Here is a 27,564-nt window from a genome sequence, read left to right on the forward strand (position 1 = left end):
TCACAAAACGTCATCAAAACATACCTATAGTCTTTAAATCAACCCAGGACGTTGAGAAGAAAGAAGGATCAAGGGTATTCCGAGCCTTACCTAGTCGGGGAAGGTGGAACTCGCCGGCGTGGTTGGTGTGCTAGGTTCAGTGTCTTAGTGTTTCATAGAGAATGAGAGAGAGACAGAGGTAAGGAGTGATGAAGAGGAAATCATGGTAGTATGCGGTGGTTCGTGACTAGCTTAGGTTTGTGGCGGTGGTGCTCGCCATTCCGGCAAGGGTGGTGACTGGGTTTGGTGTCTCAGCATATGCAGAGAGAGAGAAAGATAGCTGAGAAAGAGTCCAATATGAGAGAAAAAACTGACAGGGATAGGGAAACAGATGGGGGACACAAGACAACTCGTGGGCCCTAGTGGCTCACACTACAAGATCCCCCAAACACAACATTTAAAATAAATATCCCTAAGCAAAGTGAAATTACAAAATTGTCCTTGTTGTTTTGAAATTTGTAAAATTTTGGGACGTGTCGTTATAAAATATATGCTTTCGGGTGGGCGATGTAGTGCCTTCGAGTGGAATATATATATGCCTTCAGGCGGGTGATTTAGTGCCTTCAAGCGATTGTGATACCACTACTAAACACACTATATACGATATATGTTTTATGAAGGTTTTATGGCATGCTAGGATTTTTCGAAAAACCTACTACTTACTATGCTATATATGAGTTTTCTAAAATTGGGGGTTAGTACATTTAAAAAGTAATTGATTTAGTATTACTATATATAAACTTGGTTCACTCATGTTTTGTTTTGCACCCCCTTAAGGACCTGGGAACGAGGCATACGACCCGAGTTACGAGGCATTCCCATATTAGTGAATTTGTGTCCTCCTCTCTGCGTAGGACATCTCTTGTAATCGCATTTTCTAATATTTCGTCCACTTGTATTTCGAATTACTAGTATGCTCTGAACATGTCATGCATTATCACTTTTAAATGTGTTGGCACTTGATTACTATATTTTATTAAGGTTTGTATTTGAATATTATATTACGTGGTTCTGTGTGAAATTTTTATGCATGTTCCTCATGTTCTTAGCATATGCATTCATGAAATGGCTTACGTCACCCTCGGGAGTTGGCCAGCACGTGGCCATCCTGTTGTCCTTTGGACACTGGAATCAGGGCATGTCACCACACCTAACCGACTCCCTCCCAACCATACCGCCACAGATGTAGTTCTAAATTGAATGGAACCCACTTCAATTTGAAATTTTAATTTTAGAGGAATAAAATATGTTTGGATTATGTCAAAGGGTTATGCAACTGAAGGATTGGTTGGGTGCTCTTTACACCGGCTTTATTTAGGTTTTTTTTGTTTTTTTTTATTTCTCTTATCATTATTATTAAATAAAATTATATGATGGTTTTTTGTTAAAACTCAAAGTTTGGAAACTTTTTTCATTAGTTTTTTCTTATAAAATATCGTTGTATTAAAAAAAATTAAAAATTAAAAACTCTTAACACCATTAAGAATAAAAATACCATTAAAATTTTTTTTTGACAACGCATGCCAGAATTTTTATTTAAAACCCGAGATTTTTCTGGAAACTACGGAAGATGAATCATCACTCTCCCAACTTATGTACTCTAATATTATTCTAACCACTTTGATGAGGTATTATTCAAATTTCATAAATATAAACAATGCTTTCACGAAATTTCCACCTCATGTTCATCTTCTTGGCTGCTTGCCAGCCAGTTGCAAACTTTTTTTTTATCATCCAGGTTCGGACATTGGCTAAACCAAGACATTTCTCAATATAGCAGTTATTAATTCTCTTAATTTGGAAGTAAACACAGTTTTTAAGTAAAAGACGATTGCATTGATCATAAAGGAGAGATTTTTCAATATGTCAAGAATATGCTTTTGTACACTAAAAATCATAATATAAGTGATTGGATATTTTAAGAAAAAAAAAATTCAATCACTTGTAAAATACATCTTATGTTCAGACCGTATTACTGACAATCTGAAATATTTCTCTATATATAGATAGATCCCACCGGCCAGTGGCCACTTAATAAAAAATAAAATAAAATCCATCTCAAGGGCATATCCGTCCTAAAAGAAAAATACCTCCAACCATAAATGTGCCCCCCTCTCGTGTTCGTATGATGGTTCACTTGCCCTAGAACCACTAGCTCTCATTCATTTTCTTCTTCTCCTTCTATGCTCTAATTAATTCCGTGTTGGTTTTTTCACACGTGTGAGCAAACAAACATGGATGCTTGCCACGCTCCGCCATATGGTCTAACCCTAGCTGAGTTTTCCGAGCTGGAGGGTCTCATCGACACGTACCACAAATTCGAGCCGTCGCCGAACACATGCACGTCGCTAATAACGCAGAAGATCGAAGCTCCGGCACAGCAAATTTGGCCGTTGGTCCGGAACTTCGACAACCCTAAAAAATACAAGCACTTCATCAAGAGCTGCAACATGAAAGGCGACGGCGGAGTTGGGAGCATAAGGGAGGTGACGGTGGTTTCGGGGCTCCCGGCGTCGACGAGCACCGAGAGGCTGGAGATTTTGGACGACGAGAAACACATAATAAGCTTTAGAGTTGTGGGAGGGGAGCACAGGCTTAATAACTATAGGTCGGTTACTTCGGTTAATGAGTTCGTTAATTGCGAAGGTGAGGAGGGGAATAATCAAGTGTACTCGATTGTTTTGGAGTCGTATGTGGTGGACATACCAGAAGGGAACACCGGGGAGGATACAAAGATGTTTGTGGACACTGTGATCAAGTTGAACTTGCAAAAGCTTGGAGTGGTGGCTATGGCGGCGAATGTGCATGGCAACACTGGAGGAGGACATGATCAATCATGAATTGACTATTATAATTTTTATAAAAAAATAAAAATAAAAATCAAATGTTAGTGGTTAGCGCATTGCTGTTAATTTGGATGCAAGTTGAATATTGTTCCCATTTCTTCTTTTTTATTTTATGATTTTTATGTCACTTGGTACGGTCGGGGATTTGATAAATATGTATATTTTTATTTGCTTGCGGGGATAGGAAAGAGATCCTGATCTCTTCCACCGAAGTTCACACATCAAATGATCCGGATCTTTGAAATTTGATATAAAGGTTAAAAATAAAGATTTGTTTTAAAAGTTATAATAATTTTAGCCGCTAGATCAAATTTCAAGGGTTCGGATCACTTGATCCATATGATTTGGTGGAAGAGATCCGGAGATATAAATGGTAGCTTCATCAAGGTAGCCTATTTTTTTGAGGTCAGAAAGATTCACAGTCATTTAAATGTTTTCTAGCCACCATCGTCATAACTTGAACCCAAGATGTAACATATGAAATACGTGTATGAAGTTCATCTTCAATCACTAACCACATCGTAATAGTTGGACATCGAGATATGTTATGGGGGATATTATTTTTTAAATGTTATCATTTTTCTCTCTTCAATAAAATAACAATAGCAAAAGCACTTTGGTTGGTTTGTTTCAACAGGAAAATGATCCTCGTCGGATTCTTTTCTTGGGGATTCAGGGATTTCGTAATCATAATCGTTGATTGTACATTGTGCGGTCAATTTTTTTACGTACTATTTATATTTAATTTTAAATTTTAAATAATTTATAACCGCATAATGTACGATGAACGATCATGATCACAACAAATCCCCAGAAAAATAATCTGACGAGGATCCTTTTCCGTTTCAACATATTATAAGCATTTTATTCTTATTATCTTATTGGGTTCCACCGGCCTCCTCTAGACTTCACCCGTACTATCTTGAAACTTGTCTTCAATTAATTAAACAAATAGTTCATATGTAATATAATCCTGCGTACATTGAGAATGTAAAGTTTTGTTTGGAAGCTGGATGCTCTAAAATTCTTATGGCATCGGATCAGACCAAGTTATTCTACTCAGTTGAGATTGTTTATCGACTGAAAAGAGTGAAGGCACTTTTTTTTCTGAGTTACAAAAGGTTTTATTGTGTCTCAGACAAAAAAAAGCAGAAATACGTTTTAGTCATTTTATAGAGAAATACCTACTAGATGCTTCTTTCTAAAACACTTCTAATAATTTTTCATGAAACATTATATTTTCACCATAAGTGTTTACGAACACTAGTGTTTTTGCTATGAAAACTATTCAAACGAATCCTAATTAAATAACTTTCACGGCATCTAATATATTTTTGATCCTCTGTATCAACCGAGTCGATGATACATAGTGGACGTATATTTTTCTTTATTTTTTGACAAAAAACGTATATTTTTCTACATAGCTTTCGTGCATATTAAAGAAGCGGCTGAGAGCTTAAATCCAGCAAAAAAAGGGACAAATCTCTGCCTTTAATTTTTGCATGAATAAAAAATAAAATAAAAACTAATGAAAACATTTCGAAAACTTTGAGTTTTAATCAAAATGACAAAAATGTGTTATAAGTGAATAGTATCAAAAGTAACTTTTTAGAATAAAAATATCATTGACGTTAAAAGTGAACAGTACCAAAAACGTTTTGTTAAGATTCTAAAAAAAAAAAAAAAATAAGAGAGACAGAGAGAGGGTCATTGAGATTTTTGGAGGGCAGAAATTAGGTGCATAATTTGGTCCAGTGCTTTTTTCGTGTGGCTTAAATGTCAACCCTGAACCCAACGGCAAAAGGCCAGCGAAAGGGACGAAGAAAAAACTAGGGAGAGAATGTGGGCAAAACCTTGAGGGACATGTGATGCCTCATATCCAACACTTTGGTGAATCAGCAAAATTCTGGTCGCTTAATTGAGTGTAGTATGCGTGGTAGTAACCTAGATAGCTGGTCAAACAAAGATATTTGGAAAATGTTTGGCTCGTTTGCGATTTTTTTAAAGCAGAGACGGATTTAGAATTTTAACACAAAGAAGCACGTCCAATTTGTATCTCTTATATAAATCTCAAGCTTGTAGCTTATAGCCTTCTATGGCATAAATCAATTTCAAAAGGCTCAAAAAAAAAATTCAAATAATACGACTATGAATAGTAAATGGATAGTGCTATTCACATATCAAATTTTACTTATATTGCACTCTTATTAATTTTTTGTCTTTGACGTTCTTCATTTATTCAATTGGATTGCCAGAATTTGAAAGAGTAATATATACAAGCTAGAAGTGTATTAATAAGTTCTTTTGCTAGTTCCATTTAGACCCCTCGAAAAGTGCTCGTACCCCTCCGAGTAATTACAATTTTTAAGGTTGAAATTTGTAAGTGAAAATTTTAACTAATGTCCAAAATTTCAGGTCAAACAATTTAGTAGTCTAATTTGCCAAGCACAATTTAAATTCAATACTCGTTTGTTTATCGTAAATGTTTGGGTTCATGACTTCTATTTATCTACAAATATATAATAATTCATATTCAAATTGATTTATCAAAATATATAAGGGCTTGGTTGGGAGTAACTTTAAAAATAACTAAAAACGTATTTGATGATAATGTTTTTCAAACTAATCCTTAGTAAAAATTTAAGAGCTCGTTTGGATGTACTTTTAAAATGACTGAAAGCGCTCAAAGAAAATGTTTTTGGATTCTAAAAGCACTTTAAGTGCTTTATACAAGAAGCACCAATTATAGTGTTTTTAAGAAACACTTTAAGTGTTTTTCCAGGATTTATTAGCATTTTTACTAAGGATTATTTCCAAAAATATTTTCAACAAAAGTTCATTTAGTTATTTTAAAAGCACATCCGTTTCTCTAAGTGGATCATGGAAAAACATTTTAAATGTTTTCTGTAAGAAGCATATATCTGATTTTTTTTCTTTTCAAAAAACACTTAGAGTGTATTTGGAACTCAAAATTAATTTTACTAAAAGCACTTTCAAGTATTTTAAAAGTATTTCTAAACGAACTCTATATTAATAACAATACATGAAGATATGAAGAACCTTCACACTTCAAATTTTCTCCAAATATTCAAACATCAGGATTTATAGGTCATCTATTCATTTGGACTTTGCAATACTTGTAAGCGTTTACCTTCGGCTTCAGGTCCATAAATAGTACTTTAAACTGGTCTTGGCCCTCGCCCAATTCATGTCGTCCTTTTCCTCTAGATTAGTTGTCTCACAGTTGTTGTGGAGTTCATATCAAGACACGTTTATTTGTTTCTTTTACCATTTTGGGTTTTGTTGATAGCTATCTTTTCAGATAGCAGTATGTAATAAGGTGGGAAAAGAACATAATTCAGTGTCCAGAGCACATTGTATGGCACAAGTGCGGTTATAAATGTATTAATACACTCATATTATACAAGTTCTAGTCATGATATTTCTCGTGTTATTGATGTATATTAATAACCAAAAACGTTATATTAATAAGAATAAATGTTCCAAGTAAGTTAGCCTTGTAAGTCAGAAAAAGACATGAGTTTTTCCAGTCGTTGATTACTTGAGTGTATTTACTTTGTATCCGCCAAATCATGTACTGGAACATGGCCAGCAAAATCTCAGAGCAGGTTGCATGTACTGTCACATCGTCGGGACCCCAGTATCTATAATTTCGAAATATTTTACACAGTAGAAAAAGGAAATTACTTAATTATTTATCAGTATTAAATTCATGATCCAAGAATTTCAAACAAGATCACTTCAAGCACCAAACCCACTGTTCATCATCGTAGTATCTCTCATCTCCAGTTTCCGCAGATTCTCATCATTATTTGCTAGATTTTTAAGAATCCTACTTACATTGTAATAATGCAGTCTATAAAATAATTAGGCCATAGGATTAAATACTTTAAGTTTGGATATCCATGCAAAAAAAGGAAAAAAGTCGGTGTGATTTGTAACTACGCTCATAAATTTATCAAGATTTTCTGATCAGAGATTTTGGGGTTTTGCTTGCATCAGCACTGTCTGTTTTAATTTTTCTTTTTTTTTTCCTTCGTCCCTTCTGTATGTGTACAAAAGTACACTGTGAGCGCTGCTGCCACAGTGAATTGGCTCTCTCTCTCTCTCTCTCTCTCAATGTCATCAGCATTGTCACCTTTCAGATTGCTTTTAAGCCATTAGTGTTGGATTCTGAGGAGAAAGTTTGAGAGCCTCTTTGCCACATTTACTCTTGTTCTCAATCAATCAGGGTTTTGGGGGTCAAAAACAGATAAAAAGCAAGGAGGTTTTTACTCTCTATTTTTCGACACGTCTCCTCTCTCTCTCAAGTTTCATTTGTGGTTTTAGTTTTCTTTGGCGTTTCCACTCTCTCCCTCTCCTTGTGTCTTTTATTGGGTTTGTCTGAGATTGGTGTCCTATATTTCAGACCCATTTCTGTTTCTTCCTTTAAATCTCGTGGCTTCAAGCTAGAGAGAGAGATGGACTCTGTGAACTTTGATGGGTCCTCCTGATTCCTGAAACTGTGTCAGTCTCTTGGGTTTTGGTTTTTAGCTTGCAAGAAAAAAAAAGTCCCCCACTTTTCTGTTCATCCAAAACAAAAGACTTCAACTTTTTGTGTTGCTTTTATATTTCTTGTGATTTGAGAAAGGTGGGAGGAAGGAGTTAGCTTTTTCTTCTTGTTCCTTTTTGGTTAAGGGAACAAAGTTGCTCACCACTGCATATTCTCCCACCCTTTTTTCTTTCGTTGTACTCCTTTTAGGCTTTTAAGGCCAAAGCAAAAGAATCATATCTTTTGTGAGCTTTCTGGTTTTATTAATTATTATTGCTAGGAGAAGTATACATACATTCTGTGTCAATCAACATTCCCCATCTTTCATTTCATTCGAATTTTTGGGGGTCTGATTTGGGAAAAAACCCATGAATCTGCGTGGAGATTTTTCATAAATTTGTTTTGTTACAGAGAAGGTTTGCTGGGGAAGAATCTGCATTCTCAGGTTTGTTACTTTCATAGTTTGTTTGTTACTGATTGCGGTATTTAATTTATAAACTGTTAATTAATTATTATGTTAAATGTTTACTTTAGTGTTTGCATTTAATCTTCTTTTTTTTCATGTAATTTGCTACTGATTGCATGATTAAGTTCTCAGTTTTGTTAAATTTATCAGAGTTTAAGCATTTTGATATAGTCAAGTTGATTAGGGCAGCGTGCTTCCGCCTTTGGGCCCAAGTTACTAATCGCTTTCTTCATAGTTTAGATTAATTTATAATGTCACTCGAATGAAAAGAAACTGTGTTGGGTTAACTCTTTCAATTGATTGGTCTATAGAAATTCCGTTCTGTGAAAGTATTGTTACTTGCATGCACTTAATCTGACCAACTGTTTCATGCTATTTACTTGAATTTAAACTTTGAAATGTAGGTGGAAGAAATTTAAAATTTTCCAGGCTAAGATTGATTGAAATTGATCAGTTCATGATGGAAGAGAGTTGGCTGAAAGAATATATATCTCCCGATTTTTCAATTATGCCAAATGAAATGTGAAATTTGTTTCCCTGTGATATGATGGATAATGAGATGTATAATGTTCCGGCGGACAGTCGAAATTCTCTAGTCATGGATGGGGTTGTACCACACACCACAGTGAACTCACTTGTCCAGTCCTATTCATTTGATCTCAATCACCAAAACCGTATGATGGCTTTGCCTCCAGTGCTTTCAACCTTTCACGGAGAACTTGTCATGGATTCTCGTTCTGATCTTAACAACGCAAACTGCGTTAGTGTGGCTGAATCGAGTCCATTTCTTATTTCTCAAAGAGGGAGCAATGTGAGAGAATCCTCATTCGTCAGTTCAAGTTTCGCTGATAATACGGTGTTCCAAGCAACACCACATTCTTCTGCCTCCCTTGCTGCCCTGTTCGCGGCGAGGGGTAGTACTTTTCTTCAAGAAAATCTCAACAATTTAGCGATTTCAGCAATGCCGTTTAATTCTTCAGAAGCTTATGTTTTGAATGACTGCTCTAACAACTCCAATTCTCTGCTCGCGGCCAATGTGAATTGTGGATATGATGAAATGCTTGGTAGCATAAATAGACAGTGGGAGATCAACAAGTACGCAGCTCCTTTGGAACTTGGTGATGGATCTTCAGTAAGAATAGGGCTTCAAACATATTCATCCGTTGGAAATGTGGATCCAAATGGATGGTTATCATCCGATGGTGTAAGTGTGATGACATATAATTCTTCCAGTTCCTCCAAATTTAGCAACGAGCTTGCTCTAAGTCTTGCCACGTCCAGGCCTTTGGAAATCCGAAATCAATGTTCAGATGTTGGTTCTTCAGGGATTGCTCAACCTTGTCTGAATCAAACAAGGTTTACCTCACCAGAGCAATATTCTAGCAACAGTGAGGAGTTTTCCCTAAGTTACAGTTCTTGCAAACCACCTCAGTTATCCCAAGTAATATGTGGATCAAGATATCTTCATGTGGTTCAGGAAATACTTTCTGATATCGCAAACTATTCTTTAGAAAATCTAGACCAATCGAGTTTTTCATCTGCCAGGCTCGTGTCTGAGAGAGGGATGTCGGCCATGGATGATGATTTAGATGGTAGATTTGAGGTACCTAAGGAGCCTGCATTGCGAAAACAGGAAATCAAAACGAAGAAAACCAAATTGCTGGCCCTTCTACAGACGGTATGTAGTTGTGTTGTGCTATTAATTAGTCTAAATTATCTGATTTGGTTGTCAATTAAATTTTCTATATCCAAAAGGTGTAGAAACCCCGAATTTTCCTGTTCTGAAACATTTCTTTTCGAATGTGTTGGACTTAGAAATAGTATTTGGGCACTTTAACAGATTGATATTATTCTTTCTGATGCAGCTTGATGACTGCTACAACCAATGTGTCGATGAGATTCATACAGTTGTATCAGCATTTCATGCTGCAACTGAGACAGATCCTCATCTACACGCTCGTTTTGTGCTTCAAACTATCTCTGTGCTGTATAAAAGTCTGAGGGAGCGGGTTAGCACGCATTTCCTTCTGATAAGTGAAAATTCAAGCCCTGCATCCCCCAATGAGAGCGAAAGGTCTTTTGAATTCCATAAGCAATTGGCTCTTCAGCATCTAAAGAAGAAAGAACATCAAATATGGAGACCTCAGAGAGGTTTGCCTGAAAGATCCGTCTCAGTGTTACGTGCATGGATGTTTCAGAACTTCCTTCATCCGTGAGCTTTTTCATGAACATGTCTTAGAATTTGGCTTATTATAATACCCATCTTAAAGAATGAGCTCAGACTATAACATGTCTTGTCTATTTAATCAATTTTCAGGTACCCTAAAGATTCGGAGAAGCATGTTCTTGCAGTAAAAAGTGGATTGACAAGAAACCAGGTATGTGATCACTGATTTTATTAGGAATTTGAATCCATCGCTTCTAAGAACTCATTTATTCTACATATTTGGCTATACTAGGTATCCAATTGGTTTATAAATGCCCGTGTCCGGCTATGGAAACCGATGATTGAGGAAATGTACTCGGAGATGAACCGAAGAAAGACCCGTCAAAACGAAAACCTCGAGAGAACCCACAGAAGCCACCACATTAGGATCAACAACCACAAATTTGGTGTGAATTGAAGGTTTTTAAATGGTACAGAGCAAATGGAAGGAATGGGCACATCTGGATCATTATGTAGGGAAACAATGCAAATATTCCACAGCATTATTACAAGTGTATATTCCTGTATGCAAGTTAAAAGTTTTAGGGAATAATTTTCTTGTGAGGAAAAGCAGAATTTAAGTCCTGATCAATGCCTACCCTTGGTTCTAAAGTATATATTTCTGTTAACCAAAAGAACACAACTAAAAGTCAAATATTAACTTTAATTTAAAACGAATTTCCATGCTCGTTTTCTTCTTCTGAACTCTTGTGAATCTATGTCCATTGATTTTTGTTTGATCTAAGTCGGAAATAAATGAGGATGTGCATGATAAAAAAAAAGTGTGCAAATTCTTTCTTGATGAAATCTGTTCAAAAATTATTTTGTACTGTCCATGAACTGTCCTTGCGTTTTTAATGAGTCATGTTTGTTTATGCATCACACTATGATTTGAGTTATATTTTTTAACGTGTTGGACTGTAATTTGCATGTTCAGTTATAATTTGCAGCACTCAGAATATATAACATTTCATGCATTGTCAAAAGTATGCAAGTGCACTGTTCTTATAGGATTCGAATCAAGAGTTAGAATTCAAGCAGGACACGAACATCGTCCACTAAATAAGTGCTGACTAGTTACTGCGTACTCTTTCCCCTTTACATCCCAAAAGCTAGGGGCTTAGTGCTTGCCAAGCTGTAACCACTTTGCTAAGCAACCCTATAAAAACACAGTAAGGCTAATCCTCCTCTTTGTCTCACAATTAACACACTGCTTCTATTGCCACTCTCTTTGATCATTTCGGAGCAATGGCGGCGGGGATGGTGGTTGTTTTCGACTTTGACAAGACGATCATCAACTGTGACAGCGACAACTGGATCGTGGACGAGTTGGGTGTCAAGGACTTGTTCACTCAGCTCCTCCCTACCATGACTTGGAACCCTCTTATGGTCTGTTTAATTCAAGGTACTAACTATATGATAACGAATTTTCGAACACGCAGCGGTATGTAACTACTAACTCGATGTTCAGGATCGGATGATGACGGAGCTTCATGCACGCAGAAAGACAATTCAGGACATTTCGGAGTGCTTAAAGAGGGTTCCAATCCATCCCAACATTGTCTCTGCAATTAAATCAGCCCACGCTTTTGGGTAATTTCATCTTCTTATGAACATAAATTATGTTTTCGCACTCTTTTCTCCTTTTGGACATCCATGTTTGATTTTTCTTTCATTTATTTAATTCAAAGGCAAAAAGTAAAAAGAACCATGTGTGGAAATCGTTTTCATACTTTCTGTAATTTATAATTGTCACACATATATGCAGGTGTGATCTGAGGGTTTTAAGTGATGCAAATGATTTTTTCATAGACGCAATATTGAAGCATCATGGGATAAGGGATTGCTTCTCAGAAATCAAGACAAACCCTAGTTTTATTGATGAACAAGGCAGGCTGAGAATCTTGCCTTTCCATGATTTCATCTCGTCTTCCCATGGCTGCACTGTTTGCCCTCCCAACATGTGCAAGGTAAATTAGGGCTCGGTGGAGTGGTTTTATAAAAAAACACTTCTACTTATAAACGGTTTTACTAGAAGTATTTTGTAATAAGCTTGTCGAAATTTTTATTAAAAATCAAAGTGCTTTGTAGGAAGCATTAAGTAGTACTCCTCGTTTGGGAAACTTTAAACTTTAAAATGACTAAAAGCGTTTTTGGAGAAAATGTTTTTGAATTCCGAGATCACGTTTCCTCATAAGTACCTTTCAGTCATTTAAAAGCACTTTCCAAAAGCGCTTCTGGGATCCTATGCCTTTTAACTTTTTGCTGCAGGGTTTAATGATGGGAAAGATCCGAGCTTCTGTTTCAGCAGATGGGAAGAAGCATTTCATCTATGTTGGAGATGGAGCTCCCGATTTTTGCGCGGGTTTGAAGCTTGAAGAAGGAGACTTTCTGTTGCCGAGGAAGAACTATCCAATCTGGGATTTGATTTCTGCCAATCCCTTGCTTACCAAGGCAAAGATTTACGAGTGGAACGAGTGCGATGAGCTCGGGACTGTTTTGCTCAACACAGTGAAGGCATTCTTCATTGAAGACAAGTCTGGCAAAGAGAGAAGTAATCATTTGGTTCCAATTGATTGCAAGTCTCAAAGCAGTTCGGTATCTGCCTCTGCCCATGATGCCTTTCAAAATGCCCTCCCAGTTCCGCTTCCTCGCCAGTAATTGTTTAACAAGACGATATTATAAATTACTGTAATTTACAAATAGGGAAATTAGAACCTAGGTACAAATAAGCAATCGCATTGTTCTGATCGACTGATTTAACCCTAAGGGTGTGGGAACAATTCCTTGCCAGTGGTTAGGATTTGGGGCACCAAAAATACCAATCCATATTTCCTACTTGTTTTGGGTCCATCTTTGTTGTGTACCTTTACGTCTATGGAATGATTTAGCTTTACCAGTTTAACAACATAAAAATTTAATAATACAAATTCACAGTTTAACAACATAAAAATTTAATCTCGCCGGCCAAACAACGGCAAGAAAACACCCGGCATGCAAAAGAAATGAGAAATAATCATGCACTACCCATTTAGGTGTACTTTTGCACACCACCATAAATTATAATAAATGTTCACCATACACCTTAAACTGTCTTGTGCCCTTTCATCTAATTCTAATTAACTTCCATATTAAACGGCCGCCTCAACTTGCCCGCGGCAGCCAACTTTTTCTCTCCTTACCCGTCTCACCTTTATCTCTCTCCCCCCCCCCCCCCCTCCCTCTCCCCCGCCCCACACCTAATCTCTAAAACTGATTTGCATTTGATAAATCCTTCTATTTAACCCATGTTCTTCTCCATGTGACCATATGCAGCGCAGAAGAAATGGCCATAGGATTGGGAAGGCGCATACTAGACGAAAATATGACCTTTTTTTTCCCTTGCTTTTGTCTCTAACCATGGTCATCGCAAGCCCAAGGAATCGTAGTGGCGGTGATTTTTTCAGGTCATCTTCTTCATAAGATAGCCGCGGTAGTGGGACGATTAATGTGGAGTCGTGGGGGCACATCCGACCGCCAAAAATTGATGTGAAGTCATGGTGGTACATTCAACCGTCAAAAATTGAAAATGATATGTAAAAGGTAAAAATAATTGTACATAGCACTACCCGTCAGTAATAGGACACGTGGCAATCTTCTAGAATGATGGTAAGAATCCATCTAATCTAAGTTAGTGATGATAAGCAAAGATGCTCCCGGCCATATATATATCATGCAGGCCATGACAGACTCCACCAAGTCCCTCCCTTTTATCGCAGGGTGATTAATCGAGTCATATCTTGTGCCAAGATAGATGGCTACTTGGGGTGACACATGATCCACCATTTTAAGTTGAATGTGCCACATCAATAAAACCAAAACGAAAGCCGGTCTTTACCTAACTTTAAGTAACTAGCCGAATTTGTGGTACAACTAAAGATAAGCATCTTTTAGGTGTGTCGGGCACCCGGTTGAATCAACGTATCATAACTAGGAGAAGAACAAAAAGTAAAACTAAAAGAAGAAAATCGCTCAATAAACAGAAAACCCACTTCGAGAACACGAACAAAACACAAGATCATCATCCATTTTATATCATTATTGAGATTTACGTTTTTGTTTGTAACTAAATGTTTATTTCGACGATATACAGAAAACTAGACCTTCCCGTTCCTCAACTAACAGTTGTGATTACAAATGAAAGAATTATATCTGGATATTATCCCCTGTATCTCTCTCTCTCTCTCTCTCTCTCTCTCTCTCTCTCTCTCTCTCTCTAGATATCTACAGAACCGCTAATCCCCTTCCCTTTTTTCAACCCCCAAAATCTAAGTGAAATCTAAAACTCACAGAAAAGAAGCGTTTTTCGCAAACCCTTTTTTCAACTCCTTTCAGGAACGAGGAATTCGAGTTTTTATCGGTTTCAACTTCAAGCCCATGCTTTCTGGTGAAAGAAGCTCAGGTGCGATGCAGGACGGACTCAAGGGGCTTCTTGGGCTGACACTGGACTGAGAAGGCCTGTACAAACCATATCCCATGAGGAAGTACTCTAGCGGTATCAACATCGCATGCGGCTGCTCTTCTGTCACCATTGATCCACATGCCTGAACCTGCAGGTCACCCACACGTCCAGTAATGAGCTTACCCTATATTCATGGAAAAGTACGACTCAAACTTGATATGACCGTAGAAATTAGCCGGGTTGCATACCTCAACCAAGGCACTATATCTTCTATCTAGTTTTGAAGTCATGTAGAGAGCTTCTGAGTGAAACGGAGAGCTGTCACCAACAAATATTAGCGAACGGCATTGTAGCTTTCTCAATCCTTCAGAAATGTCAGGTCTCCTACGAGAAATTAAAAATAGAATTAATTCCATGCCACCTAATGCATCAAATTCCGATTATGAAGTGGTTATAATTAAACATCCTGTATGCATTTTGTGCAGTTAACACTACAGAATGCCACAGTGATTGCCAATATCTCATTGATAATTTGTCTGCCGGGGACAACCCCTTCCTAAGTGGGTGGTTTGTTATTGGGATTTGATCATAAAATAAAAATATAAAAGAAATCTCGGGAATAGAATTTACCCATTCATTGCCTCAAGAAATCGCCAAACATTCGAACTATGCCTTTCATCAAGTGACTGTAAGAGCATACAGACATTAGACATGAGATCAGCACTTAACCACCATCATCGTTGGTTTTATTCAGACATGGATCGTAACATAATAAAAGAAGATAAAAAAGGCTAGAACACTAACTCTTCTGCATGCCCGAACTATATCTGACTCTGGTACTTGAACACCACCACGAACTTCCTGCAGCCAGGATTTAAAACTTAAACAATCAAACCAAAATAGATGCCGGGACAAAAATATATGTGAGTTCAACTAACAGTGGCAGACCTTGCTGAAGTACCGCTTAAGCAATATCTCCTTAACCACCCCGCACATGCCATAAAAGTAGAGTAAATTCGACATCACCTGAAAATGATATTAAATGTCATGTGAGAACCAGATTTTGCTTAAACCCAACAAATTTATACATCCAGGAAGGGAAGAAAAAAACCTTATTATACAACCATTCTGTCCAAGTGGCTGCTTTGCATATGGGTGAAACAAGTATCAAACCCATGACACGTGGTCTATATTTCATCTGTTGCCAAGAGTTATAGGAAAATCAGACGATTAAGGACTTATTGAAAGATAAGGAACACATATAAGCACCAATCTGCACTGTGCCAAGAGATCTTACAGCAAATTGGGTGAGAATGAAAGCTCCAGCTGTAACTCCCATACACATCACTGCACCGAGTCTATGGAGAGAGAAAGAGAGATCAGGATAACTACCTTCATTTTTCAATCATCTAAATAGAAGGATGATTATTTATTTGCGTGGGTTCAGTAAATGGGAGTAAAGACACTAAATCAGAAGCATTCTGATGAACAGGCATTTAATTTAGATCACTCCAAAGCAAGTTCTTGTTTCACATGAAATGGAAATTTCATTTACCCAAAAAAGTCGAGAACCTCGGCAATCTGATCTACTAAATCATCAACAGAATACAACGGATCATCAAGGCTAATTGCAGAAGCTCCCAACTGAACAAGTTCTTGAAGAAAGCACAAGATAAGATACGATGTGAAAAATAGCACTCAAATACAAGAGAAAATTAAACTGGTGTAGTCATAAAAATCAAGTGGAAGCCATATATGTAGTCAAGTTATTGATTTACAAACCTCATGGCCAGGAGGACTGATATGATATATGCAAAAGTTGTGGAGCAGCAAGGAACAAGCTTCTGGACAAAAGAATAATCCTTGAAAGCAGGACATATCTGGTAAATCAGATAATAAGACAAATGATAAGTTGGACCTTAATGTCACGAAAAGATAAACGACGTTGAAGCGTTTGGTCGAGATAATCCATGATGCCCGAGGTTTTAAATACTTGTCTGAAGTTGGTAAAAAATTAAGACAGAATTTCTCCAATTTAGTAAGAAGAAAGCAAAACCAAACTAGTTAGGAAACTGCACTCATAACAAATAAATTTCAGAGATAGAAATTGATCAAACGTATTTTCTAACTACACATAATATTTCAGGGTTATGAGCAATTTGATTCTACTAAAAAATTTGGAATTGAAAATGATGGGTAAGATCAATCAACAAAACTGCCAGGCAATGAATTTTAATTTCATGAGTAGCACACGTCCACGTATGCAAGACAAAGACAAACCAAATGTACAACCAATCATAACAATAATTATCGGTAGCTAAGCCATGCTGCACCTACGGTTTAACGCTAAATCAGGATATGTGACAAGAGCTGGCTTGTCCGGATCTCCCAACACAGCGACCGACACATAACCAAGACCGGTTCTCACAATATGCTCCTGCATAGAGATGCCATAACAGGATACAATTTAGACAACATTTCAGGGAAGTAAAATTGAAACAGAATAGTGACAAAGCATTCTTATGACTGCGAATCAGCATTCAAGAGATAAACCACGCACGTTAAAAAAGGCGCCCTTCCGGTTATTTACTGTGAGGAGATGATAATACACTAACAAGCATAACAAAGTATATTACCATCAAGAAGAAAAGTAGAGTGATCGTATGCAGTTAGTACCCTTAATAACAAAGTAGAAAATTGACCACTTTTGCTCATATGGGCGCAAAGCAATCATCAAAGAAAGTTTGAATTTTTATTCTTCGACTCCAAGAATATCAGCAGCATTCCAATTACTAACCAAACAAATACAACATATTTCCCAAAGCAGGAAAATTATACTACTAACTACTTTATAGATAATTGATTCATATACTCACATACTCAGCTCCCAAATGAGAAAAAATGCATTTTGTTCTTCAAAAGAAAGAGAATTTAACAAAAACCCAACAACAAAAATAGACAATCTGAATTTGTTAGCCTGCAATTAAGAAAAAGTAATGTTGCAGCAATCGTTCATGATAAGCAAGAAAATATTAGTCAATTCCTCTCAACACCACCCATTTTTCGTAATCAAAGAGTTGGCCTTTTCAGAATAGCAGGATCAAACGCAATACATATTGCATTATACAAATTTCGAAATTTTCTCGGCAACCAAACAGAACAACGTGTTTGTTAAAAGCAAAATACAATACAAAATTTCAGGAATGTGGGTTGTTTTACCTTTCCGCCATGAGAAACCCCCTCCATATCCACCGACACCGAATCACTTGAATCCCCCATTTTCCCTCTCTCTCCTCTCTCTCTCTCTCCCCCCTCTCTTCTCTCTCTAAAAGTCCTCAAATGGCTGAGGCATTGGGTTTGGTTTCCATGATTTATATATAAATATGAAAATACAAATCTCTCTCTTTAAAATGTTGACTCGTACGAGTCGCGAACCGAGTCACCGACGCTTAATCGCCAGCGAGGTCTCACGAGCGGTCCCGTATATATGAACGGGTTTTGATTTAACCAGAGTTAAGAGCGAGAGGCCGACAGTTTTTTAAATTTACTAAAGTGCCCTTGCTTTCCTTAATTCTATTTTTTTTTTTTCTTTAAAAGATCCAAACCCTAACGATTTTTATTTTGTATTTTTGTTTGAAAACAGATTATATTTATATTTTGGTTTTTTTTTAGTGGTGAAGTAGTTATGTATTTGAAGTTGTTTTTATTTTTGTTAAGTCGTATTTGGAGTTGTTTTTTTTGTTTTTTCAAACAAAATTGGTAAAAATTGTTAATTGCAATTGAAGCAAGGGCTAAATTGTAAATAAGTCATGATGTTGGTGGGCACGTATATCAAGCATTTGCTATTATTTACGTGTCGTTTTTAAACAACAAGGATATTAATTACAATGTGAAGTGGATATGATGAATAGCATGGGAAGATATTAAGTGGTAAATCATTTATGTTTAGGGATTTGTTATAGTTTAACGTTAATTTTCGTGTTAACATTATAAAATATTGATATAGAATCCTAATTTTGGAGAGAGTTCTCTTAAGCATTGCTAATTCATCTTTTAAGTTCATTCATAAAAAAAATGGCACTGAGCATTTAGAGTATGTTTGGTATCTTATTTGAAATTTTTTATTATTTTTCAAAACATTTCTTAAGAACATTTTTCGAAAACAATTTTCTTTAAGATTCAAAAAAATTGATTGGTTTGTAATTTAAAAATTTTAAATCTTATGACTTAAACTAAACAAAGAGATATAAAAATAGGGGGTCGCATGAGAGAGAGAAAGAGAAGAGAGGAGGAAAGAGAATAAGAGATGATTGAAGGAAAGAGAAAGAAGAGAGAGGAAGAGGAGTGAGAGAAATGACAGAGAAAATGAAGAGAGCGAATTAGATGAAAGATGAAAATGGTAATAAAAAAAAATAAAAATAAAAAAGGAGCGAGAGAGAGATTTGGAGTGAGAGGGGAGGAGGGAGAAAAAAAAGAGTAAGTTTATATTTAAAAGCTCACTTTTTATGTTTTTAGAAAATAAACTATATTTTTTAGTTAATTTTGAGTTTAGTTTTTTAAAATAATCCTACCAAACAAGTTTTTAATTCCTAAAACATAAAAATTGTTTTTGAGTTTAAAAAGTTGAATTCAAGTAGAGTACCAAACATGACCTATGTTTTCATTTGACATGCATTGAATCTGTTAAATTATCTTATTTAAGTCAATCATAGACATCAAACGAGGCCTCAAAGTCATTTTGCGAAATCTTGGTACAATTGCGAATAAAAGTAGTCAAAATTTGACTTATACTGAGAATTGCAATTACCCACTGAAATATGATGTATTTCATTCATGAAAATGAACATATATGAACAAGCATAATCAATCTAACCCATAAGTTTTTCCTATATTAGTTTACATGTTGCATTATTTGATCCACGTATTTTTATTATTATTAATCTGTTAAATGCAACAAGAGAAGTCACAACGTCCTTATTTATTTGCCCATTATAATAAAATAACATACGAGTAAATATTCTTGATCACTTATCATTATTTACTGTATCAAATCGTATTATTTAATTCTCATGTTCATACTCTCAAATAAGTCGGACACAAATAGTAGGACCAAGTTGTGGTCCGTTCGAGTTAAACGCTTATGCATGTTGCTAAAATTGGAATATACACGTAGATTGTATTGTTCACATCCAAAGACAGAAAGATTTGCAACTCTTTTATTTATTTATTTTAATTGTTTTTTTGGCAATGCATGGTAGGCCATCGTAATCACGACCACAGGATTCAGCAGTTGAGACATCATGTGACTAGATATAACTTATAAGTGCAAACATGTAATTGTATATTAATTATTTTTATTGTTTAATTTTTCATCAAGTTATTGGTATCTGTCATTAGCATTCACCAGACAACAATCCAAAAGTTAATTTTCACACAATTTTCAGTCCTTTTACTAAAACGGTTTTTTCTAAGATCACCGGACAACGGTTCTTCGACGAAAATTGCCAGACAAAACACAACCAAGTCACAGTTTTTTCGAGAAAAATTTGCCGTTAATTATTGACAAACAATTTTTATAAGAGATTTTTTTTTTTAAAATGACGTATATACTTATACATATTTTTAAATTTGTTATATGAACTTTTTATATCAAATTTTCAAAATCATTACTTTGTCATCTCACATTAACCTCGTTATGTTTTTCATCTAAAATAAACCACGTGCGCTACACATTACTTGTGTTCACCATTATTTTGGATTTTTAAACTTCCTAGACCCCAAAATAATCTTGAAACCAACTCATGTGCTCTTATTTTGAAAGGAAACTTTACGGAGCTAAGTGAGATGACAAATTAATGATTTTAAAAAATTGATAATAACAAATCACTTAAAATTTAATTTATATGTCATTTAAGTTTTTTTCCCTTCCTATAATTATTGCTAGCTCATAGTGAGACTAATCGTTTATTAAAAAAAAATTAAAAGATACAGAGTGGATAATTCGAACATGGAACCTCAAGCACAAAAATAAATATTATTAACCAATTGAGCTACAAATGACTTAGGTAGATTATTGTGTCATTTAGCAAGATTGAAAAATTCAAGGCCAAATTACATTTAGATACGAGTTGTTTGCATTTGTGCGTTATTAGAACTTTTTTTGGTAATTGTCATGATAAGTCAGGATCTGTTTGGACACATGATCTTATTTAATAAATTTTTAAAAATGTATTTATTGGCAACATGAGATGCTCTCGTCAATAAAACCCTCATCGGCCGTCTATATGACACTTACCAACTTCATAATCTGTTTGTCTTGATTTGCTTAAAAATTAATTAATTACCTAAACAAACATGGTAATGGAATTTATTTGGGATTATTAATACTTATGATACACTCTTGTAGGGTTATAAATTAGAAAACTCTACATATGTAAGTACACCATAAGTTCCAATATCCCATCAACATTAACCCACCAACCATCGTGAGAAATCATATATAATTACCATAATTTTTATCCTTCGATTTTTGTCCAGGATTTTAAACTGCGTTTTTCCTGCTCCCATACTCCCAATCCCAGTGATGTGAGTAGCTTTATTGACATTATCAATCCGTGCATAACTGATTCACAAAATATCGATTTACCGAAGGAAGTCTCTGAAGATGAAGTTTGGATGGCTGTGAACGGCATTGGAAGCTTAAAGGCCCTGGGACCTGATGGGGTTGCATGCTATCTTTTTTTCCAACATTGTTGGTCCACTGTTAAGCATTCTGTTATTTAATTGGTTAGAGATTTCTTTGATAATCCCTCAAGTCTTAAACTGATTAATGCAATGTTATTTACAAAATTATAACTAAAATTATCATTTCTAGGCTCAAACCTCTGCTTGCACAGATTATATCTAAAAATCAAGGGCTTTTGCCCCAGGAAAATCAATCCATGACAACATTCTTATTGCTCACGAAATTTTTTCTGGATTTAAGAATAAAAAAGGCAGGTTGGGTTCCATGGCCATTAAGTTGGACCTTGAGACAGCCTACGATATGCTTCATCGGGACTATATTCGAATGGTGCTTAGTAATTTTGGTTTCCGCCACAATTGGATTAAGCTGGTCATGGAGTGTGTCACTTCAACCTCATTCTCTGTCTTGATTAATGGAGAAACAAAGGGTTATTTTTATCCTTCACGGGGAATCAGGCAGGTCGATATTTTATCCTCTTAGATCAACTCCAATGGTGGGCTAAAAGTTAAATTACCTTCCAAAATTTCCCTCAAAGCCCAATCCAACCCAAGGGAAAATTTTGGGCTAAATGCTAAATGCTAAACCAATGCCAAATTCCCTCCAAAATTTAGCCCAGAAATCAGAGTGGACTCCACCTAATATTTATCGGAATTTAAATTTTTTTTTAGATTAAAATGTTCATAAAATTAATCTACTATAGTCTACATATATATATATATATATATATATATTTTAATTTAATTCAACAAAAAAAATAGCCTAAATTCATTCTTTAATAATCTCGGGCTAAAATTTTAGGCTATAACGGTTAGAGCAGAAAAGCTATTTTTGGGCTAAAGGCTAAATTTTCCGGGCTAAAAAATTTGGCTTTTAACCCAACCATTGGAGATGGTCTTACATCTTTATTTTATGCATGGAGCCTTTAATTAGACAACTAAATTTGTTAGCTTGTAATTCTAAAAATCAGGTTGGTATTCTTACTTATCAGGGGGCGTTTGTTGCGCCGGACTATCTCGGACTGGATTAGCTTAAAGGACTAAGTTGGACTGGCTTAGACTAGACTAAACTGGACTAACTTAGTGAAGCGTTTGGTGCAGTATTGGACTAAGAAGTTGGATAATAACAAATTCTAATATTATTTTATTTAATATATAAATTATTAATATTTTATTATGATCTTATCTTTTTCTCCATCTTTTCCTACCATTTCCGTCCCACTATTTTCCTCTTCTCTCATCGTCCCACCCTCTCCCCCTTTTTTTTCCTCTCAGACCTCTCAATTCATGTCTCTTTCTCATTCCTGGTCAAACTCCTTATTGATTCAGTCTCTATTTCTCTGTCCTCCCCCTTTCTCTAGCTATGCGTTGTTCGAACGGAACCTCACGGCTCCAATTTTCCCGACGAGTTGCATGTTTCCCGATGTGTTTTTTGGCCAACCTTCATTAAATTGGATGAAGTTAGCACCGCCAAAAAATTCATCACCATCCCTAGACCGAGATCTTAGCTTTGCATGCTCAAATTTGTCATGGATTTGAAGAAGCCCAAACAGGCCGAGACTTCCAGGCCATTTTCCGGCCACATTCGACCACATTTTGGCCTCGATTCAAGTAAAATCGTAATCTTGTCACTCCCAGCTTCAATTTGGTATATTTTATATGAAAATTGGTTGTGAAATGGATCTGAAAGAGAGTCGGGAAGTTAATGATTGATCTAGGTGACCGGCGATGACGATGAGTCTGTCAGGAGTGGTCGTTGAGCATGACAAGGATGAGAAATAGAGGATAGTCTTAGCTAGTCCCATGATTATTGGGGGGTCTCACTAAGACCTCTTAGTGAAGGGTTTTGTCCATGCTAGTCCCCTTTAGTCTCATTAATGTTAGTCCCAGCATGGAACAAACACAGTATTGGACTAATAGCTAGTCCAGTCCAGTCCAGTCCCAGTCAGTGAGGGCAAACAAACGCCCCCTTAGGGTTCAGAATTTCTAACCTTGTTTTTGCAAATGATTGTTTAATTTTTAGTAAAGCCTCATGTAAAGCAGCAAGGAGCATCATGAATACCCTCAGTAAGTTTTACTCTGCCTCTGCCCAAAAGATTAATTTCAACAAATCGTCTCTCTATTTTTCTAATAATACCACTAGTAGTTTAAGAAACGATATAATTACCATATTGCAAATTCAGCATAAAACAACTATTGCTAAGTACTTGGGAATTCATAATATAATTTTTTGGAAAGATCCTGTCAACTCTAAAGAGCTTATTCTCAAAATAAATAAATAAACTTGTAGGTTGGAAGGCAAATACCCTTTATAGGGCTGGCAAACTAACTTTAATTAAATCCAATTATCTGACATGCCTAATGTAACATTCCACATCGTTCAGGGGAATGAATCTTGTAAGCCTTATATGTATATTCTCATCTCTACCTAGCACGAGGCCTTTTGGGAGCTCACTGACTTCGGGTTCCATTGGAACTCCGAAGTTAAGCGAGTAGCACGCGAGAGCAATCCCATGATGGATGACCCACTGGGAAGTTCTCGTCTGAGTTCCCAAAAACAAAACCGTGAGGGTGTGGTAGGGGCCCAAAGCGAACAATATCGTGCTACGGTGGAGTCGAGCCCGGGATGTGGTGGGAGCCTAGGTCGGATGTGACAACATTCTCGTCGGCACACATCCGGCCAGGGATTAGCTCTCACGCGCTACTCGCTTAACTTCGGAATTCCGATGGAATCCGAAGTCAATGAGCTCCCAAAAGGCCTTGTTCTAGGTAGAAATGAGAATATACATATAAAACTTACATGATACACTCCCCTGGACGATGTGAGATATTACACCTAATCATGTCATGACTTGTTTTAAATGCCCTAATAAAATAACTTATACTTTGGACAAAGAGTGTAGAACTTTTCTTTGGGGTAATGAAACTAAAATGGCCCCCGTGGCCTGGAAGAATGTTTGTACTCCTAAATCTATGGGTGGCTGTGATTTTATTGCTAATTACAGTTGGAACAATACCTTATTAATGAGTATGTTGGACATTGATATTGTACGAAAGATATGTAGTATTCTTCTTCCTTTGCATGAAAGGCAAGATGAGTTTATTTGGGGTCCATCTACTAATGGTGAATTCACTGTTAAGTCTACAACGTGGTTGCAAGTTGAGCACCAAAGAGTACACCCTTTAGCTGTTTTGTTGAATAAAATGCGGAAACTGTTAATTCCTCATAAGATAAAAATGTTTTGTTGGCTTCTTTTTCGTGGGAGACTCTAAACTCGAGTGAGATTAAATAGGTTCGTTCCTAATACTAATCATGTTTGTCCTTTTTGTAATACTGATGAAGAAGATCAGCAACATCTTTTTGTTAGATGTATCTATGCTCAAGAAGTTTAGCGAATTTTCTCTAGCCCTTACCCTATTGGTGTCGGGTTGGATTTAATTGATTGGTTATCTCAATTGAATGCTAATGATGAGGCGGAATTGTCTGATCTTAGTAAGGCTCTCCTTATTTGTTGGCAAATATGAAATGATAGAAACAATTTGATTTTTCATAATTGTAAGGTCCACCCTGCTAGAGTTCCAATGGTGGCTACTACAGCTGGTAGTGAGTACTACAACACTAATAAAAGCTCAAGATCAATTCATAATTTCGATGTTGTTCATGGATGTTCTCAGATTATTCAATGGAAAGGCCCTTGTGCGCCATGGCTCAAAATTAATTTTGATGGTTTAGTGGTGGGATCTCAAGCGGCTGCAGGTTTTGTCATCAGAGATCATAATAGGTCTCCTATTGTTGTTGGGACTCGCAATCTTAGAGAGAATACTATATTTGTTGATGAAGCTCTTGCCTTACGTGGTGTGTTGAAGTTTGCAAAAGTCAAAGATTTTAAGGATATATATGTTGAAGGTGATTCCAAGCTTGTCATCGATTCTATTTTAAACAAATGCAGAAGTCACAATTTTACTTCTTGAAATTCAAACTTTGTTCTAGTTTGACTTCTGCATAGGGGTGGTTTCCGTTTCATTCGGTTTGATTTTTTGCCAAAATCGAAGCTGAACTACTTTCAATTCAGTTCAGTTCGATTTTCTTTTGGGTTTGGTTTTGTTTGGTTTCGGTTTCTTTTATTTTATCAATGTCGCACTCCTAAACAACTGATTTTAGCATTCATCTTCAGTCTAAAGAAAATTGACTTTTATCTTCTCCTCTGTAATGGGGAAAACCAGAACAAGCATAAAATTCCTAAAGAAGATGATCGCTACCATCGATGCTGCCAGGGCGAAAGGGCAATCCGTCGGTGGTTTTTTTCTTTTGGGTCTAATGTTAGGCTTGTTAAGCACAAACCCTTATCACAGTATATCATCGTATCGTTTGCCAATAAAATTATATTTTGGTAGGATACCTTATTTTATTTATAATAATAGTATGTTATATTTGTCGATCAGCTTATCCAAAAGAAAAAAGGACACCTTATTTTCAACGAACTGCACGTTAGATTGTCGATCAGTTTAACTTGCACCTTTGGCATGCGTCGGTCGTCATATTTGTCAACTCAAAATAAAGATAATAATTTTTTAATTTTGTCTAATAATATTTTAACACGTATTTTATAATTTTTAAAAATAATAGATATATTATTAATGTTTATTGGACTTTAGAAAACAAAGAACACGTCACATTTTTTTTTATTAAACCATATCAGAGTAGAGTACTCATCCATGAATCGGACCAATTAAAAAATGTCACGTGTTTGTATTTTTAAAATTCAAAAATTTTAAATAACATGCCAATTATTTGTCAAAATAATAGTTTTAATATATCATGTAACAAAATTATATTCACTAATGAGTACCAAAGTATTATCGGAATTCAAAAACTATATAGAATTCACTCCAAGGCAAATTATTTACTTTTGCTTTTCCTCTTGTTGCGAAGCCTAAATCCCTAACGAAAGTTTGCATGAGCATTGCTTGTGGTGCAGGGCATAAGAATTAATTACGACCCCACTGAAAAGCCCGATGGCTTCTGTCGATCATAAAGACGACCTTTAATCAGATTTGACGTGTATTTTTGTCAGTAGATACGGTTGAAACAGGCCCAACCCAAAATCCTGTGGGCCAGGCTCATATTAAATGGGTCAAAAGCTTTGCTTCTAAGATTCGATTGGGGGGTTAAATATCAATTTTAAAGTGCCGACTCATTTTCTCAAATTAAAAATAGAAAACAAAAATTGAGAGTTCCGCATTAAAATAAAAAAGTAAACGTTGAAAATTAAATCTCAATCGTTCACTTGAGAAAAATAATTTATAAGAAAAAATTTATACAATTTTAAATACATCTTGACATTGACCGAATTAATCTGCGAACGATACTGAATGGTTCAATTTCTAATTGCAAGTGATGTGAGATTAGGTGTTGTGAATCTCATCATGAACGTTACTTAATACAAGTGATGTGAGATTAGGGGTAGGTCGAATCTTAATCAAACCTTAACTTCAACAAAAAGAATAATACAATGATTAACTTTTGGTTAAATTGTTAAGTACAATTAATGAATGAATTTGGTTAGGATTGATCGAATACCCCATACGAATTCGAAAAATACACGACATTTTTATATGTCATATTTGAAATTTAGATTAAATTTAAGAGCGAATCAAAAAATTACGGTAACATATTTTCCATTAGAATACAAAAAAACATCCATCAACTTTTTTGTTTGCAAATACACACATCAATCTTGAACGGATAAAGACTTATTCTTTCAAAACTATTCGATTTGATTAAATTTTGATTACAAGAAAGCAAAAGCAAAATATATTCCAGTATTTTGCTCACAACGATAAGAAATGCTAAAGGGGCTCTTTCAAGTGAGTCTCTCCATGTATTATCCGCCGGCTCAAGTTTTTGACACACCCTTTTATAATATTAATATCAAAATTAACATTAAATTGTAAGGTGATAAAATTTTTATGAATAGTTCTATCTTAAAAAAAACCCTCTCAGCATTTCTCCAATGATAAGACATCCACCGTTGATTTTACCTTTTTTTTTTGTTTTTGGCTACAAACCAACAAACAACGTTGGATCAAAGAAAAACAGCTACATTGTATGCTACGCCGAATTTCACACGACCATATCCATAAAGTTGAGAGATTAGAAAAAAAAAATTATATAAAAGGATATAATATTATTCCTGTCCCTTTCAATAGTTATCACATCTAAATATACCGCTTACCACTTTTATTTCATTATTATTGCTTTAATAAAGTTCC

The 27,564-nt window shown here is 35.7% G+C and overlaps 4 protein-coding genes across 4 annotated transcripts; 3 read left to right on the forward strand and 1 right to left on the reverse strand.

Moving 5' to 3' along the window:
* The first annotated feature begins 2,218 nt into the window (after window positions 1–2,218).
* LOC137729467 (abscisic acid receptor PYL2-like) lies at window positions 2,219–2,879 on the forward strand. Its single transcript, XM_068468429.1, has one exon. It carries the CDS (start codon window positions 2,274–2,276, stop codon window positions 2,877–2,879), a length of 606 nt encoding a protein of 201 aa, XP_068324530.1. The 5' UTR covers window positions 2,219–2,273.
* Window positions 2,880–8,320: 5,441 nt separating this feature from the next.
* On the forward strand, window positions 8,321–10,891 carry LOC137707429 (homeobox protein ATH1-like). Its single transcript, XM_068446631.1, has 4 exons — window positions 8,321–9,581; window positions 9,769–10,115; window positions 10,221–10,281; window positions 10,363–10,891. The coding sequence occupies exons 1-4, from the start codon at window positions 8,448–8,450 to the stop codon at window positions 10,525–10,527; spliced, it is 1,707 nt and encodes a 568-aa protein (XP_068302732.1). The 5' UTR covers window positions 8,321–8,447; the 3' UTR covers window positions 10,528–10,891.
* Window positions 10,892–11,316: 425 nt separating this feature from the next.
* Window positions 11,317–13,001, forward strand: LOC137718039 (inorganic pyrophosphatase 2-like). Its single transcript, XM_068457561.1, has 4 exons — window positions 11,317–11,498; window positions 11,581–11,702; window positions 11,878–12,079; window positions 12,381–13,001. Exons 1-4 carry the CDS (start codon window positions 11,358–11,360, stop codon window positions 12,768–12,770), a joined length of 855 nt encoding a protein of 284 aa, XP_068313662.1. The 5' UTR covers window positions 11,317–11,357; the 3' UTR covers window positions 12,771–13,001.
* A 1,154-nt stretch (window positions 13,002–14,155) lies between these two features.
* LOC137739712 (protein NDL2) lies at window positions 14,156–17,995 on the reverse strand. Its single transcript, XM_068479395.1, has 11 exons — window positions 17,770–17,995; window positions 16,888–16,987; window positions 16,333–16,430; window positions 16,106–16,194; window positions 15,848–15,908; window positions 15,662–15,748; window positions 15,499–15,576; window positions 15,355–15,411; window positions 15,181–15,236; window positions 14,799–14,934; window positions 14,156–14,698 (listed from the first exon to the last, which is right to left on the reverse strand). Exons 1-11 carry the CDS (start codon window positions 17,827–17,829, stop codon window positions 14,480–14,482), a joined length of 1,041 nt encoding a protein of 346 aa, XP_068335496.1. The 5' UTR covers window positions 17,830–17,995; the 3' UTR covers window positions 14,156–14,479.
* Window positions 17,996–27,564: the final 9,569 nt, after the last annotated feature.

The sequence above is a fragment of the Pyrus communis genome, chromosome 1 (assembly GCF_963583255.1).
Source record: "Pyrus communis chromosome 1, drPyrComm1.1, whole genome shotgun sequence".
Lineage (NCBI taxonomy): Eukaryota > Viridiplantae > Streptophyta > Magnoliopsida > Rosales > Rosaceae > Pyrus > Pyrus communis.